The 16,875-nt window shown below is 38.0% G+C and overlaps 1 protein-coding gene across 2 annotated transcripts in view; it reads left to right on the top strand.

The window, feature by feature from the left end:
- The window catches only part of AGPAT5 (1-acylglycerol-3-phosphate O-acyltransferase 5), a 60,622-nt gene that overhangs the window by 28,653 nt on the left and 15,094 nt on the right, over positions 1-16,875 (top strand). For both annotated transcript variants that reach the window (XM_075414705.1, XM_075414704.1), the window contains exons 5-6: positions 4,052-4,142; positions 13,418-13,579. In XM_075414705.1, coding sequence (XP_075270820.1) covers positions 4,052-4,142; positions 13,418-13,579 — 253 coding nt within the window. The remainder of the gene's footprint in view (positions 1-4,051; positions 4,143-13,417; positions 13,580-16,875) is intronic.

Here is a 16,875-nt window from a genome sequence, read left to right as displayed (position 1 = left end):
ACTTGTTTCTTTTTATCATGCATCAGGAGGAGGAAATCTGCATTCTGAGATGTGGGATTTAACCCAGTATGGCAAATATTTAGCTGGTTACTGTGTGTTTTGTTTTTGCATTCATTCAGTCACAGAATAAATCTTTGTTTGTGAAGCAGTGCCAGTCAAACAGTGAAAACCTGGAGGGGACAGACACATTAATACAAATGCTGTAAGGCTTAATGGAATTATTTTTCATATAGTTACTAATTTGCAAATCCCTGACAACTTCTTTGTAGATTCTGGATGTCCTTGCCTGCTTTCCTCACATCACCTTTTGTATTTTGTTCAAATTATACCAGATATGCTTTCTCATACAATATCTTTTTCAGTTATTGATCTGAGTGTTAATGTTTCTCATGCAGTTCACCAGAAGCGTATCTTCTAGGCAGTGGTCTAAATGGATTCAGGTATGAATCTGTGTAGTTGTCAGGATGCAATAATAATAATATTAAAGCTAAGAAAATTCATTGTTTAATATCATTTTGAACTTTGTAAATAAAAATATTTGTTTTCCCCTTGTCACTCACCCGGAAACAGCACGGTAAATGCAAGATGTCTTTAGTCAGTAGTTACCACTTCTTGACGCCTTATGTTTTTCTACTGTGGCAGCTACTCTCTCCCGGGCACCCTCCAAAGCCCTGTCCTCAGCCAGGTTTTCGCTTTATCGCCTCTTCTTGCTATATGTTTATGGTATGTGGGCTGACTTTGTTCTGTACTCCAGGGACTCGTGTGTTATATCGTGTCCCTTTCCCCTGGTCCACCCATACCAGCTCCTTTTGTGGCACTCTGATCAAGCACTTCCTCGGCTGCCCTACTCCTCACCCTGTAAGCATGGCCTATCTCAGTGCCATTGGTATTTGTGGTTGCCTGGGAGACCTTGACAGCACTGGGGAAATTAGTAGAGTTGCCATTTGAGTAAAAACGGTTATCATCATCTGTTCATTTCATTTGTGAATTGTGGCAAGTCCACTGACGTTTCACTGGGAACTTTGCGGGTAATCCCTGCCTCTTTTCAGGTGTTCTGGCTCCAATAAGAATCAGTAGGGTTCTACTAAATTAATCCTAATCCGCTCCTTGAAGCTTTTAAACTGATGAGAGATAGTGAGTGTACTGACACCCACCCATTGCACAGAAACAAGGCAGGAAAGCGCCATGTGACTGAACATAGGGACCTACTCTGCTTGGGTTAAAATTGGAATATCAGTGAATCGGCGACTGTGGTAATGCAAAATTTTCTATGTCATTTTAAACCCAAGCATGGTATTTTGCAGTCACTGTGATAAAGTGTGTAATTTTTATGTAGCTAATTGCTCTAAATGAAAAATTCTATGTCAAAAAAACTGCCTTGGCTACAGCTAGTGTTTCTCGGGAGTTAAAATGCTTCTACAACTCAACAGTTCTTAAGCCAAGTTCAGAGGCACTTATTTAGTTACTAAAATCTTCAAGATTTGTAGTTCTCACAATCTTTGGAAATAGTGCTTAAAGATTTAGCTTCTGCTGCCCGTGGTGGGAGAAGAGAAAAGCCAGTCATACAAGTGGATTTGGTAGGCTGAATTGCACTGGCAGAATATCTTTGTCTTGTGCAGGACTGGAGGTGAGTATAAGTAGGCCATCTATTTACATTCTTGAATTTTACTTAGGTAAAGTAGTCCTAATGAGCTATATACTAGGTTTATTTATGCTGAATTTAAAGCAGAGGCCACTTCTGTCTTGTTGGTATGCTCAGTTTCTAGTCAACAAACCTGTTTGGCTGCTTGTGTTTTTAGAGGTTTGTAAGAATAATTAAAAGTATAATTTGAACCCCTGGTTTGTATTACACATGTAGGACTGGAGTAAGTAGATAATAATTCTCTGTTGTGTAATCAGCTTTTAGTGGCTGACGACCTGCTCTGAAGACTGATAATGTTGCATATTTTTAAGTGCTGATCTCTGCACCAAAAATGGTATTCCTATCCCGTGTGCTTCACTTTCTTTGCTCTGCTGATTATTACGTGCTGCAGCCACTTTATTATCCTTTGGCACTGAGCATTCATTCTTTGATAAGGAGGACTAACCTCATCTTTGAGTACCATTTTAAAGATCCAAATTAAGTGGTTTGAATATAAGCACTTATATTAAAAATGTGCATCTGGATTTGAATATTATGCCCTTTCCAGCTAACTCTAAATTTACTTAGTCACTTAAATATCTCAACAGTGTACTTCATAGATGAAATATAGACATGACTGGGGGAAGTGTGGACTGCAGCTGTGTCTAAGGATTCCTGTACTCATCCTTGTGCTTATGCTGCTGTCGTGTTAGAATAAAGTAAGCACCTTGCCCTCTTAAACCCATTTCCTTTTGTTCTTTCCCCACCAAATCTGTATACATCTTGGGTTTCTGCTGGTCCTTGAACATTCATGGACTTCACCTGCCTCTGCAATCTGCCAGTTCTCCTCCTACCCAAACATGCCATGACAAGTACAGCCTTTCCTCTAGCTCTCTTTACTCCATTTTGCTGACACTGGTTTTGACTTTTTGGATTTTTTTTTTTTTATCCCCTGCCAGACTCTATGCTATGTATTCAGTTCTTCTCTTTCTTTATCTCCTGCTGGCTTCATTGGGTGGCACAGTTCCCAGATTTTTTTTCCCTCCTCTGCATTTTAGTGTATCTTTCAACCTTCCTCACTGTGGGGTGATTCTGGAGAGTTCACTTGCTGGGTCCTGTCTTTCTGCATTCAGCCTTTTCTCTAGCTGTTCTGCAATCATTAAGTGCACATACCAGCACAGTGGTGTTTTGTGGGCTGGAAGCAAAAAGTTACATGTCTGTGTCTCTCATCAGAGCTTTGATTTTACTTTGCGTCTTTTGATGATGTGCACTCCCACTTGTCAGTGGCTTCCTGTTCTCTCTGATAATCCTCCTTTGATTGTTGTGTAAATCCACTCTTTCTTTCAAATACATCCTGAGGCTCATTTCTGCAAAGATGACAAACTAGTTAGTCTAGGCACACTAGGCATGATTTTACTACAAATGTATCAGTTGACATTCAACTCCACACTCGTTACCATTTGTGGCAGTAGCCTTTTCTTCTGTGGATGAGATTTCCCAGTATGAAATTTTCACTGCTTAAGTAATGTTTTGCATCAGCTTTGTATGTAGGAGTTTATGCAAGACACACACAAAAAAGAGAGAGATGGAAACTTCTGTTTCAAAAGCAAATGGAAAATTCATCAAATTTGACTGGCTTTATTTGGGTACATAATTTTACATTCAGATATTCAGATACTTAGGTAACCTTTACCTGTGTAGTGATTTGAGAACCTGTAGATGGTTATGGCGGAGTAGGCAAGTAAATGGATTTACTTGAGAAATGTAACTTTGCAAAACATGCATGCTTGAAGGAACATGATTTAAATGTTCAAACTATGCTAAACTATTAAGTTCATAATATATTTAATATCTAATACAGTGAGATACATAAGGGCACATAACTAATCTATCATAATTTCAGTTAATGGTATTTCTGATTATGAATGGAATTAAATGCTGATTTCAGTATAAGGAAAGATTAGATGCAAGATCAGTATTAAAGCAAGAAATTTATAATTTAGGTCATCTGTGACATGTCAAGGGGCAGAAGCTGTGTTTTGGGTTGAATATTTCTTGGGGGTCTTTAATTATTTGACTGTCTTCTCAAAATCTCCTCTTATCCCACTTAACAAAACAGATACTGTTGTTGATAACAGCTGCTCCTGACTTGCTCACTTCTGTTGATGCATGCTGTCTCCCTTTCTAAATCACCTGGGTAACTTTGTACGATGTACATTTAAAGAAAATTATTTTGAACCCCAAACAGTAAGTTCCTTAGAGCTAAGAAATTTTAACTCGAGCGTTCCGATTTTCTTTGAATCCTTACAGTAATCGGTGGTGGGAACTAAATACAATATGGACCTGTCCAGTGATGGTAATTTCTGTAAAAGGAATCAGCTTACATTCATTGTAAGAACTTGTCTGTTTTGTTTCTTTTTAATCCCACAGATGTATTTAGTGATTTTTCCAGAGGGGACTCGTTACAATCCAGAAATACCAAAAGTCATTGCAGATAGTCAATCATTTGCTGAAAAGGAAGGTAAGCAAAAAAAGTTTCGAAATCATTCTTTTGATATGGTGTTAACATACATTATATAAAATTCTCTAATATGAAGATGGTCTCACCGACTTCTAAGCCTACTTGATTGATACTTAAGGGTTAGAATAGCATGAACCAGTGTTTATCTTACCACAGCATAAGAGGAGAGTAGCTTATATACAGACATTTCATTAATTTCACATTGTGCAAGAGTGTTAATTCTCAAGAAAGTTCTCCTTAGTTTCTATCTATATCTGTGTATTTATGGACACTTCTTTTCTTGCTTCTTCAGGGACATAAGAATTACCTACACTGGATCAGAGCACTATTCTGTCTATGTTGACATTATAATTTCAATTAAAGTTGTTACTCGATACAAAGAATATTTTGCATAGAGATTGTTGTGCGTTAAAAGAAAAAAGCCTTCCATCACATCATTTGTAACTACTGTACAGTACTACCATGGATTTTTCATTTTGTTCCTCTCACCTTCCAGTCTCCCCTTTCCTTGGCTGAACTTTGTTCTGTAGTCACTTTGATTGTTGGTGTCATGTCTGTAATCACAGATGGGCTTGCTTCATCTTTGAAAAGACTTGCAAAACATCTAAGAGTCCCAAGCTTTTTCATTTTTCTCACATTATATGCACAATACACATAAACATTTAAGTCCAACAATTCAGTGAACATGTTTCCTGGTGTGTTTTTTTTCCTGTTGACCAAAAGTGAAATAATTCACTCTGAAGGTAAACAAAGAATAACAAATAGGTCTGGTAAATTAATTCCTGTGACACACTGAAATGAATTCACAAATCTGTGAATCAGCCTGTTGATATCATCAAGCTATTAAGTATTGTTAGCTCTTGTCCAAAAGGATATGTGCTTGTCTTCTTTTCCTTGGGAAGAATGGAATTTGTTTGCGTGTATGAGCAGGAGAGCTTAAGTCATAATGTATTTATTCATTGCTTCAGTTTCCTGTCGGAAATGAAAGTCAAATGTTTCACTGAGGCTGGCAGTTCTTTGAGAGTTCAGAGGGGGTGTTTAATAGGGTTTTTTTTCCTCTCTTTTCCTTTTTCAGGGGAAAGAAAGGGCTCTTGTCATTATTATTATTTTAATAAACCTCTTAATTATATGCCTGCAGTCTGCAAAACAGTAAGACTCTGCTTTTGTGGTTTCAGAGCACCTGCTAGTTTCTTCTAGTGCTTTTCTCTCCAGTATTGGTCTGCTTTTATTTCGTAAGGGTTACTCCTTTGGAAAACTCTCAGGACAAATGTTTGTTAAACAGGAAGCATCTCCAGTTCTAGTGCAGAATCCTCTTGATCTGCTTTTCCCCGCTGCTAAATTCTTTTGTTGTTGATCTCGACTTTTTACATGGAGAGAGTGGGAAGCAGTCTGTACGTGACCCTGCTCCCCTGCACGTTCATGCAAAGATTGATAGATGCTTGAACTAGAGCATCCTTCTCAGAAGCACGCTGAGAGGCAGGGACGGCTGACACTGAAAGCTGCGTGCCAAACGGTTCTGATGGCCAAGATCCATGAGGTGCAGACTGGTACATCGGGATGTTGCGAGGACGGGGAGCTCTGTGTGGCCGCCGGCAGGAGATGACGACAGATCCCCGGGGTCCTGCCACGCTGCTGTGCAGTGGTGCCAGCCCTGGCTTGCAGCTTCCACCTAGCAGCCTCAGCCGTCGGTCGCGTGTGGGGTGAGGGCTGGCCACGCTCCGTGTGAGCATGCGAGGGCTGTTACGGGACACTGCTGAGCTGAACTGAAAATGCACTATTGCATGCGTGTCTAAAAGATCCCGGGGGCTTCTTATTTCCTACAGTTTTAGGAAGAGCAGTAATGCCCAGTAGTTCTGCCAGTCGGAGGAATGAGGACGTACTGTACCTTAGAGTTTAAAATTTGTGCTGCATTCCTCTTGGGAATATAAAGAAGTCTGATAACTTAGTCTTGTCATCTTAGTATGTTTGTTGCAGAGCACAGTGCTTCAGTGTTGGCTTTACAGACATGTAGGGGTTTTGTTTGTTTGTTTTATACCTTGAAATGTAAGTTTTAAATTATTTTTTCCCTACATTTTTTGCACAATTTTATGTTGAGAAAATAGTGCAAGTGTAATATTGGAAAAAGTGGTTTAATTAGTTTGAAGTTAAATTCTTCTTAATGTTAGGACCAGAGATATCATACCCAAAGATAACAAAGCTATTCCTAGAGCACAAGCATAACTCAGTTTATCATGCTGTCTGAAATACTGGTTTTGACACAAGTGTCTGTATATGTTTTAGTAGTTTTGCAGAGAGGAAGTACAAAAAGGTTTTGCAGGGTTGATCTTCACTTTTACTCTGCATGGACTGGAGTATCTTCTAGAGAAGGTTTGTTGATTTAAGCAGAATTATTGGGCTGAACTTAAATACCTGGTCTTGGTGTGACCAGCTGGTGAACATCTCATATCTTGATGTTCTCCTGAAGTAAACACTGGTTTTGGACACAGATACTGCCTCTTTACAATCAGTCCTAGGACCGGTTCAACAAAAATAATTTTTTTAAGGCTAAGGTTGACATCCAGAGGAAAATTTTTACATTGGTGGTTTCAACTATTATGTCTTTCCTCATTGATATGAATATATAAATAAATATTATCTGTCTATGAATAGGATGGCAGGATATCTAACAGCAAAAGAATTTAAAGGTGGTTGAGGTCGCCCTTGAAAGAGAGGCAACATTTTTGAGTACTGATAATATTTCATGTTACAGTTTGTTCTGCCATAGGACTCCTAGCAAGAGCAGATGGTTTTCCTCTTTGTGAAACACAGGCAAATCAAACACACAGGGTTATATTGTGTAGATCTGAGTATGAGTAAGTTGAAACTGAAGGCTATGAAGTACAGAGAAACTTCTAGGGAAGGAGCAGGACCATGTATTTTCTCACCATTTTTAGAAAACAAATAAAGGATATTGTACAGTAAAAAATTAAATCCATGGACTGATCTTTCAAATTTGTCATTATCTACTTTGCCAAGTTGAAGTTGAATGTACTGCCAGGTTTTTGTTTATTAAAACCAAAGAATGTCAAAAACATTTAGAGGTAACATAGATAAAATTAGGACATTAAATATCCGTGATTTTCATGTTGGAGACTGACACGTGCATATCAGCCTTCAGCACTGATAAATTTGACACAGCAAAACTCTGTTCTAATTAATTTGAACTCCATTTTAAGTTCTGTCCACAATTGTATTCGGTGAGATACAGAAAGTTGCTTGTTTCCAGGAATACTGGTTTTATGGTGATAAACTGCGAATGCTGTCATCTCAGGGTAATGCTGGTACCCTCAGAAACTGCAGATTACTCATTCTACACGTTTTAGAAGTGGCAGAAAATTCCATCAGAGCAGATTATTAGCCAGGATGAACAGGAAGCATTTTAAACTCAAAATACATTTGTCTGATTGCACAGGGGAAGGAAAAAAGCACTTCCTGAAGTTTAAAAACAGAAGGAAAAATTACCTCTCTAAGACTAAGTTGTTTGGTTATTTGTGGTAGGATTAATGCAGGAGTTATTTGTAGAACAAGTTAAATTCTGTGGAGTTGAGAAAATTAATCCAGTATTTATCTTGTTGGCCAAAATAGCAATATTTGCTGGGGTTTGACAGTCACAGCAAACCATGTAAGCAGTGTAGCCAGAATACGAGGTAAAGACATGTCAGGTTTTCTCATTTCTGTTGGAGGCAAATGAAGCCCCCCACTTCCAAGCCGATGGGGTTATGTGCCAATGTAGCTGGATATGAACCTGATACCCTTATTTGTCCTCTTCTGGTGAAAAGTAGGTGGCTGGCTGAAGTGATTCCAGCAATTGCTACCGTGCCAGGCTTTCTCTTTCCCCTTGTTTCAGTGTGGTTGCTGACTCATGTTTTTTCTAATAGGACATCTTGTAAGATTCTTATAATCAAATTGAACAATTCCCCTCTCCTCTCTCAAAGATCTAAGAATGTGACAGCATGTGTTTTGCCCCTTGTCTCCTGAGCTTTTGTCTTCCAGTTTCCAATATATAAGTATATAGTCAGTAATCTTAGCTTAGAGCTCACTTTAGTTTTCCATTGTATGGGATTAGTCAGCTAATATGATTCTTGTCTTCAAAATCTGATCCTCAGTTGACTTACATGTTGATGACCTCTTCTAGTCTCCCGTCTGTTAGTTTAGGCATCTTAAAAGTGCAGTGATTCTTCCACGCGAGTCAGTGGGCTTGAGTTGCTGAGTCCAGGGAATTGTAATATGTAGGTGGCACTCATATTTTCGTAGGGATTTAATTCTAATCTTGTCATGATCTTAGAAGTGGTCATTTTTATTTTATGTATTGATTTCAAACAGTAAATCTTTCAAGTCTGGGTCTTTTTAATGGTGCTGGACCATAGAACAAAATTTCTGTAGAACCCACAAAATACATGATGATTATTTTTTGTACTAGCCTCTGCTATAAAATTTGTTCCATTTATGTGTTCCCAAAATATATAGGTATGTATTTCTGTTCATCTTCTAGTAGCTAGACCTCTATAATATTGCAAACAACCACAAATTTCTTAGCTTTAGTAGAACATGAATTTTATTCAAATGTTGAGAAATGGCACTTTAACAATTTGAAAGTAAACAGGAATAATCCAAAGCCCTCCTACTCATAGTGTTACTAACTCGGATAAGTCAAAGAGAAAGGGGTAAGAAGCTTGTCAAATTTACTTGGCTTGCTTTTGCTGAATGAAGACAAAATAGTCTTCCCTGGTGAAGGCATTTGTGGAATTTTGTATTGACATTTAATTTCAAACAAAGGTCATTTAATCAGGCAAACTTTTCAGGTATTCATTTATTATCTCCCTTGTTTTTATGCAGCAAAGTTGTAAATGTAAATGTTTTTGAATGCTAAGTTTATCTTGACTAGTATCGTGCGTTCTGCTAAGATGTTTGTACGTGCAGGATATGCTTATCTCAAAATTGCTTTTACAGGTCGTGTGAAAACGAGGTACTTCAACTGAGCTAATTGAAAATGTTTCCCATCTAGATCTTGGCATTTGGTTTAGATTATATTTTAAAGCAATCTGAAGTGTTCAATATCCATTAATGTTATTTGGAACTGACTCTAAAGAAAATGGCTTTTGGTGATCATTTGTCCACACACTTTCGTGTAAGCAAGCTTGATGTGAAAATGCACAGTTAAGATGTGCAAAGGAGAATATAATTTTGAAAAAGAATATGGTGTGGACCTTGAGTAGCATTGGAGAGGTGTACCATTAGGATTAAGAAAGGATTTCTGATATTGAAAGTCATCCTTAGGAAATTAAGTTTAGGAAAGCAAGAAGCTATCTTGTATTTCTGTAGATAACCATCACAGAAGAAAGAGTACCAAAGTGCTCTGTCTCCTGTGTTTTGCTGCTCTTCTAGAGGGTATTACTTGCATTTCTTGTACTTTAGATCATGGTAACAGAAAACACTTTTTACAAGAGCATGCAATTTTTTTAATAACCGTCATCAGCTGAGTCCTATTTATGTAAGTTGATGGAATACTAGCATACAAATGGATGAGCTCTCCCACCATGTGTCATTTTATAAGTCTAACTCTGGACTCTGGTTTCAGTAAGTAAGGTTTGGATCACTGAGGGCGTTCAGAAGGCTGGTGGGAACTCGATGTTGGGTGAACACTTGGGACACCCCAGGTAACTGCAAAGCTTTCAGTCTAATGTCACTAGTGCACACGCATACACACAAAAAAAGAAAAATAAGGAAAGAAAGATCTAATTGGTATTGAAATCAATTAATTGTTTTTCATCCTGCTTTCAGTTTTTGCATTACTGTGAAGCAACATGGTTTTATAGGGGGAAAAACTCCTCAAACTGATTCTGACATGCACTTTCAGTGAGCACATAACTTTTGTTGATGAAATGTGGCAATGCCAATGTAATACTCATAAGGTACTATTCATTTAGAGCTTTTTTTTTATTGTTTTCATTAAAAATGTGGGGTGTGCACATGTCAGGGGATACAGATAGTCCAAGTCTGAAAATGTGGGTGGGCCTGCCTGCGCTGAACAGCTCTGAGTTTTTGTCCTGGACGAAGGGAAGAGGAAAAGATATCTTCTCCATAGAGTTGTACTCAGCTATTATATGTGTAACTTCACCATCAGGGGTTGGATAAATGATGTTTTTTTGGTGTTTTTTGTTCTTTTTTATTTGGATGGAAAATTCAGTTCTGTAGATGTTAATGATTTGGGCCTTTGTACTTCCCAAACTAGGACGTTACTTTATTTCATTCCATTTTCTTGGAGACTTTCTGAAGTAATTCTGCATCTGACTATAGTCTAGTAAATGGGTGATATTGAAGGACCATTGCCTCCGTATTTCTTCGGATTTTCACATTATTTTGATTTTTTCATGTCTGTTTATCATTTAAAAGTTAGCTAACATAGAATAGCAAAGCTATAGCATTTTAAGGTAGAGTATTACATTATTAGATATCTAGTTCATTTTCTTTGGCGTTTAAAATAAAATCTCATGACCTCAAATACTTTGACAGAGAGTCCTAACTTAGTATTGCACAACATTAAAAACAGTTTAAGCACAGTGTGTTTTGTGAATTGGATGCAGGCAGCTTGCCAAGGTAACTATACTGTAACTACTTGGGTTTAAATTCTCTTATGTTGTTTTTAGCAAAGATCATGAAGTAATTGCAAGAATGTGTGGTTAATGTTTTTATAAAACAGATGCTTTAAAAGGATTTGCTGAACTCCTGTTGTTGCTGCGTGTTTGTCGTGCACTGGACTGTTTCTGGATAATGGATTATGGACTTTCTTTGTTGATTTTAATTAGATGCATACTCATTTTGTACTTAAAGCTTCAAGAGTTCACTGGTAGCACGTGGAGTAAGAGGGGCTTATTCTGCAGTTGCCCTTCACAGATTTTCACTGACCACTTTCATCACCTGGCCACGAATTCAAAAAACTTAGCACCAAATAATCTCAGATACCTAAATTAATTTGTCTAAAGGATTCAGTTCTCACTAAAGCCTGTCTTCCCTTTCTCTTCCCCACATTAATAGTTTGGTTAAGGGGAAGCTGAGTTAGGCAGGAAAGGAATTACAGTGTTTTTAGAATATGTTTGGGAATTTGGATCAACAGGAGTTGTGTTGAATTGGAACGTCCACATTAATATCATTGCTGACACAACACTAGAATATTCAGTGCTTCATTTACAAAGTAAACATTTGGAAACATAACATATTTAGCTGTTTGATGTAACAGTTCACAAGCTAAGAAAACACTACCACCGTGTTATGCTTCAAAATATTTACATGATCCATATAACATTTTGTATAGACAGTTATCGCTGTTGCCGGTAAAGCTTAGAACAATGACTTCAGAAGGAGAACTAGTCAATAACTTTATCTCTGTGTTCAGACAAGGACATTTTTAGCCAATATTAAGAAATTAATGTAATGATTTATACTGAAATTTTCAATAATAAGAATGTTAGAGCCATTTAGAAACTAGCATTATCTTACAGTGTTCAGTAGATCTTTTCTTAATTTTAGATGAACGTATGCTTTGTCCAACAAGGGATAGAAGTTCAGTAGAAAATCAGGACATAACATAATATCTTTTGAAATTATTTTGCAAGCAGAAAGCTATCAGAAGCAATACCACAGTACTTTGGTTTAGAAAAATTTCTGCTTCATCTGTCAGGAACCAATAGCACCAATGGATGGCTCTTTAAAAATGGACTGAAGAGTAAGCCAAAGAAAAATAAGGCTAGAAAGGAATAACTGCCATTTTATTCTGATACTTCTCCTTGAGGAACATACACATCTTAGAGCAAAATAGTGAAAATTTTTGCATAATATGCTTTTTTTTCCTAGAAGCACTTTCAGGTATGTGTGGAAGAGCTGTTTTCAGATCATGAGAAGGTTTGGGTTTTTTTTTTTTTTGTTTATTGTAATTTTGAAAATCATTGTATGGTAACATTCTGGAAATAGAATAAAGTTTATACTTTCGAGCCCAATGTATTTCTGTGTTCTTAAGTATGCTCTAGGTGGAAGTGGTCAACTGAAGCAAACACGCATATGAAATACTGTTGTTAAGACGTGCAGAGTGCTGTTAAACCTGACATTCCTGTGTCCTTGACATACCAGTCTCTGTGTCTTGTCCTGGATGGTTAAGGACAACAGCTGATTCCTGCGACTAGGGGTTTGTTGGTAGCCAAGTCAATTGTAGTAGGTTGTTAGTGGGGAAACAGAGGACATTTCCTCCTTGCTGTTGGTTCTCGGTGCTGTATTTTCCCCTCCCCTGCTTAGTTTTCTGCTGGGGCGGTGAGTTAAATCAGCTGGTGGGAGGGGGGTGCAAGGCAATGCAAGGTTAGCAATAGGAACAAGCACGGAGAAAAGAGCAGTAAGGGAAACAACTGCAAGGATAAAGTGGAATGTCCCATTTTCTGTAGCAGCAGGTCATTGCAGTGGGCTGAAGCTGTCTTGAATCTAACAGTTTTCCCCATCGTTCCCCAAAGTGAGGACCCTTACAGTAACCATATCCAGTGTCTCAGAATGTGCCATTAGGAAGAAGTAAGCAAAAGCAGGCAAAGCTAGAATCTGTAGTAGAAAATAACAAAACATACTGAAACTTCTGATAGCATGGTGGCTTTGGAGAAATGTAGCATCCTGTTTAAGCATCTGTAGTTTAAGACAACCACTGTTTTGTTACCCTGGGGCAGCATTAGTATTCAGTATGTTGACAAAATTGGTTTGTCCTTTGGACATAAAATGCTGGATTAGCATCAGGTGTGCTTAAAATTATCTGTCCTTATGCCTTGCCTACCGAATCTGTTTCTGATACAGAATTTCAGGAGGCGGTCCTGTGTGTTTAGTATTTTTCAGCTAATTTGCTCTTTTTTTTACCTCAGTTGAACAAATGTAAACAGTAAAGAGAAGTGCTGTTTCATCGCTTGTTAGCCACGTTAAAACCATCACTGCTTCTAGAGCAGAAGCTTTAAAGAGGACTCTTTTGTTGAGCAGCCTTTTTGTCATTAATATCCTTTAGGATTTCATCTTCTACATGTGCTCAGTAGAGCATGTGCGATGTGCACACATGCGTGCTTGGTCTCTCAACTGAGAATGGAGATTAAAAATAAACCTTTTGTGATTTTGAGTGAGGGTGCTGTAGTTCCTTGGCATGATGTTCCTTTTGTGAATGTAGTCCAGTTTACTTTCAAACACTGTAATTATTTTTTTTACTATTATTTCCCCTCTAGGACTTGCTATATTAAAGCATGTGCTAACGCCACGCGTGAAGGCAACTCATGTAGCCATTGACACAATGAAGGACTATCTGGATGCAGTGTATGATGTGACTGTAGCTTATGAAGGTACTGTGGACCACAAAGGGCAAAGAAAACTGGCACCGTCTATGACAGGTGAGTTGATGTATATTAGACATACTACAGCCATATACTTGTTAATATACAGAACCAGCTTCAGGTGCTTTGTAATGCTCTGAAGATAATCTCCACAGTGCTTCAGCCATCGTACCACAGCTTGGTAGGGCATTGTTCATTAGTGACTAGGCTTTACAGCAGTAACCTGTGACATTCCTGCCCTCTGCTTCGCTTCCCTGTTCGATGCAGAGAATATTTCTGTAGTCAGATTCTGCATACAAGTGCTCTTTGGAGTTAAGGTGAACTTGGAGCTGTAGGCAGCAGGTGCTATTTACCTTAATGTTTCTTCTAGTACTGGGATTTAGCATCACTGTAAATTCTCTTTCCCTCTGCTGTGCTACGTATGTGTATGTGTGATGTAATTGCTGACATGCATGTACTTTAAATGGAAAATGTGTAGTAATAGTATTTTACTGGCAATTTTTCAAATTGCTACGCATACCCAATAAGCTTACAAACACTTAACAGCATTTTATGCAAGTGGGATTTACTTGCTGCAGTATTTTAAACCACCTACAACACCTTAAGAGAATGGGGTGAATTCCTTGCATGTTCCTCAAGTAATCTAACCAAAAAATAAGTTCTGGGGTTTCTGTTGGGGAAAGTTCTGGGACAGAGAGAGTCAGAGTTTGCTGGTTTTTTTATTGTGCTTGGTGGTGGATTTTTTTTTATTTTTTTTTTTAAGTAATTCATTTACCTGCGCCATCAGTGGAGGGCCAGATGTCATCTTTCTGTCCAGTTGTAGTTGATGTGTTACTCAGCCATATCTGTGCACAACTGTCTGTTGCTAGTTGGCTCAAAGTGGTGTTTTTGAGTCTTTCACACTACTGATACCAAGTGGGGGAAAAAAATCCACAGTAATTCCAGAGAGCTGTTCAGACTTTTGGGCAAGGGATCAGTGTTGGCTGAGGGACCTGCAGGGAACTTCTTTGCTAACTCCCCACTCCTTGCCTGGCCCGGTGTCACTAGGACTTGTTCTTTCTGCTGCTAAAAATAGTTCGTAGTGTGGCTGTTTCCATGTCACTTCATTAGCAGGTGTAACTCTTTGAGGTGGTGTAAAGCTCACATGAACTCCTTTCAGGTGCTAGTTGCTCAGGAGTGCTGGAATTGTCTGTTTTTACATTTTCACCCTGTTTAAAATCCTTCTGGATAGGTGAGCAATGAAACTCTTAACACTGTATTAACGCTTGTGTTGTACTGCAAGTTCTTAGGATGCTTTTATTTTAGGTTTTGTTCCCAACAGGCATTTTTTTAATGACTAAATATCAAAAGTGCTTTTTATGATTTAACTTTTTTTTTCTAATGTTCTTTTTAACTTGATTTTACAGTTTATTTAAATTTTCTAGTGGGTGTTTTTAAATACCTTATGACCCTCTTACAGACTCATTTGAAGACTGGGCAGCCTGCCTCTTGTCCTGTCACCCGACCCTTTTCAAGACCCCCTTCAAAACAAATAGGATTGTTTCCCCTTCCCTGCAGCATATCTTGTTTCGTGACTTAATTATTAGGCAGTTTCAACCGTTCTCATGCTGGACTTCTCACTGCCTGATGGTTAATTAAACTATTAAAATGTCATTACCTAATGATAAGATGGCAAATGTTCAAATTCCTTATAAGACCTTTTCACCTATTGAACCTCCCAGTTTGCATGAAGCATGATACAATTATGGAAAGCCAACAATCTGAATTTCCCTGTTGGTTGTTTCTTGTGTCTGGTGTCAAGTGGTAATCAGATGGTTTGGGGTGGCTACTCCACACCCAGCCTTCTGGAGACTCCACAGCAGGCAGCCCCGCTGTACCTTCCAGCCACCGTTACTGTTAGGGCTGGGGTAATTACTGTCTCTGCCTTGGGTAAAAATAAAGGCACTAACACAGAATGAAGTACAGCCAACCAGTTGTTACCCGTTACAGAGCAGATCAATGAAATATCCATCCAGGGCATTCTACGCTGTTGTGGCAGTCACATGATTTCCATATAGTATAAATAATGTAGATTAAGGGCACTTTATAAATTACAGTGTGCAACATAGTTGTCATTCTTTTAGGCCCTCCAGACACAAAGTGGAAGACAAACAATTTCTGTTTTCAAGAGGTCAGGATCGTGTGACCATTTGTTATGCAGAAGTCCAAGAACTGGTCTGTTCAAGAATATAATATAACAAGAATTGAATTATGTGGTGTTACGCATTTGAGATTTTTTAGCATTATTGCTTTTTTACAGTACTAAGATGAGTTCGAATGTCATTTTCATTTGTACATTTCATATTTGCGTCAGTGCTGAATGAGAATTTTGGTTTTCATTCTCATCGGAATAAAAAGGCAGTACAGTCCTGGTAATTTTTAAAAGCTAATGTTGACATGTCTTTTTCAATCTAACAACTCTAATTGAAATTTATTGCATGGAAAACAAACTTCTGATAAACACAACTTTACTTGAGGACTGTATTTCCCATAGGATGACATTTCCCATGTGAATGAAATCTAAATTCCACACAGATATATTGTGTTTCTTGAAATGCATTTTACTTTCAGTTCCGTAAATCTCAATTCCTCAGAAAAGCTTGTGCCGCTTCTGGAAAAACCCGTACTTACCCGGGGATATGGTCAGCTCTTGGCTGCTGTCTCCAGTAGTAAACTGCACAGGTTAAAAGGAACTCTTTAGTGACTGCGAGTAGTACTACCACGCTTTATCTGAGAAATTGCAGTAGTAAACTGTAAATGGGGAAAAAATTCTGACGAAAAAATGGATTGCATTTTAAACTTTGTAATATGGAACTCTTAGTGTAAAGAGCCTTTCTTAGCAAAATTGGATTTTTTTTTTTTCAGTCCAGCAAGCTTAAATATCATAATGTTGACTTGCTCAACAGGATTAAAACAAAACATACTATACTAGCAACTGTAAAATAGACATTCACCGTCCTTTATGGATTAGTGCTTTGAGAAGAACAGTGAATGCCAGGCACACCTGGCAACATGGTACCTTTTTAGAGCGGGCAAATTATTATAGTATATCATTTCAAATGTGTTGAACTTTTTTGTCACTATTTATGCGTTTTAATGTTTTGTTGGGACTTGCGAGCTGCAAGTTGTTTGTTTTAGAAGACGTCAAATTTGATTAGTCTTAGACAGGTACTAAGATAAGATTAGCTTTAGACAGGGATGTTGCTTTCTGCTATTGCTTCACATCCAGTTGTGACCAGTGGATGTAATTTTTTTTCCTACCATTTATTCATTATTCATTCCTTTTCATTCTGACAAGTTTGAATCTTGGTATG

The sequence above is a fragment of the Opisthocomus hoazin genome, chromosome 2 (genome assembly GCF_030867145.1).
Source record: "Opisthocomus hoazin isolate bOpiHoa1 chromosome 2, bOpiHoa1.hap1, whole genome shotgun sequence".
NCBI classification, from domain to species: Eukaryota; Metazoa; Chordata; class Aves; order Opisthocomiformes; family Opisthocomidae; genus Opisthocomus; species Opisthocomus hoazin.
Note: the sequence above shows the minus strand (reverse complement) of the source record. Positions and strands in the feature narration are given on the sequence as shown.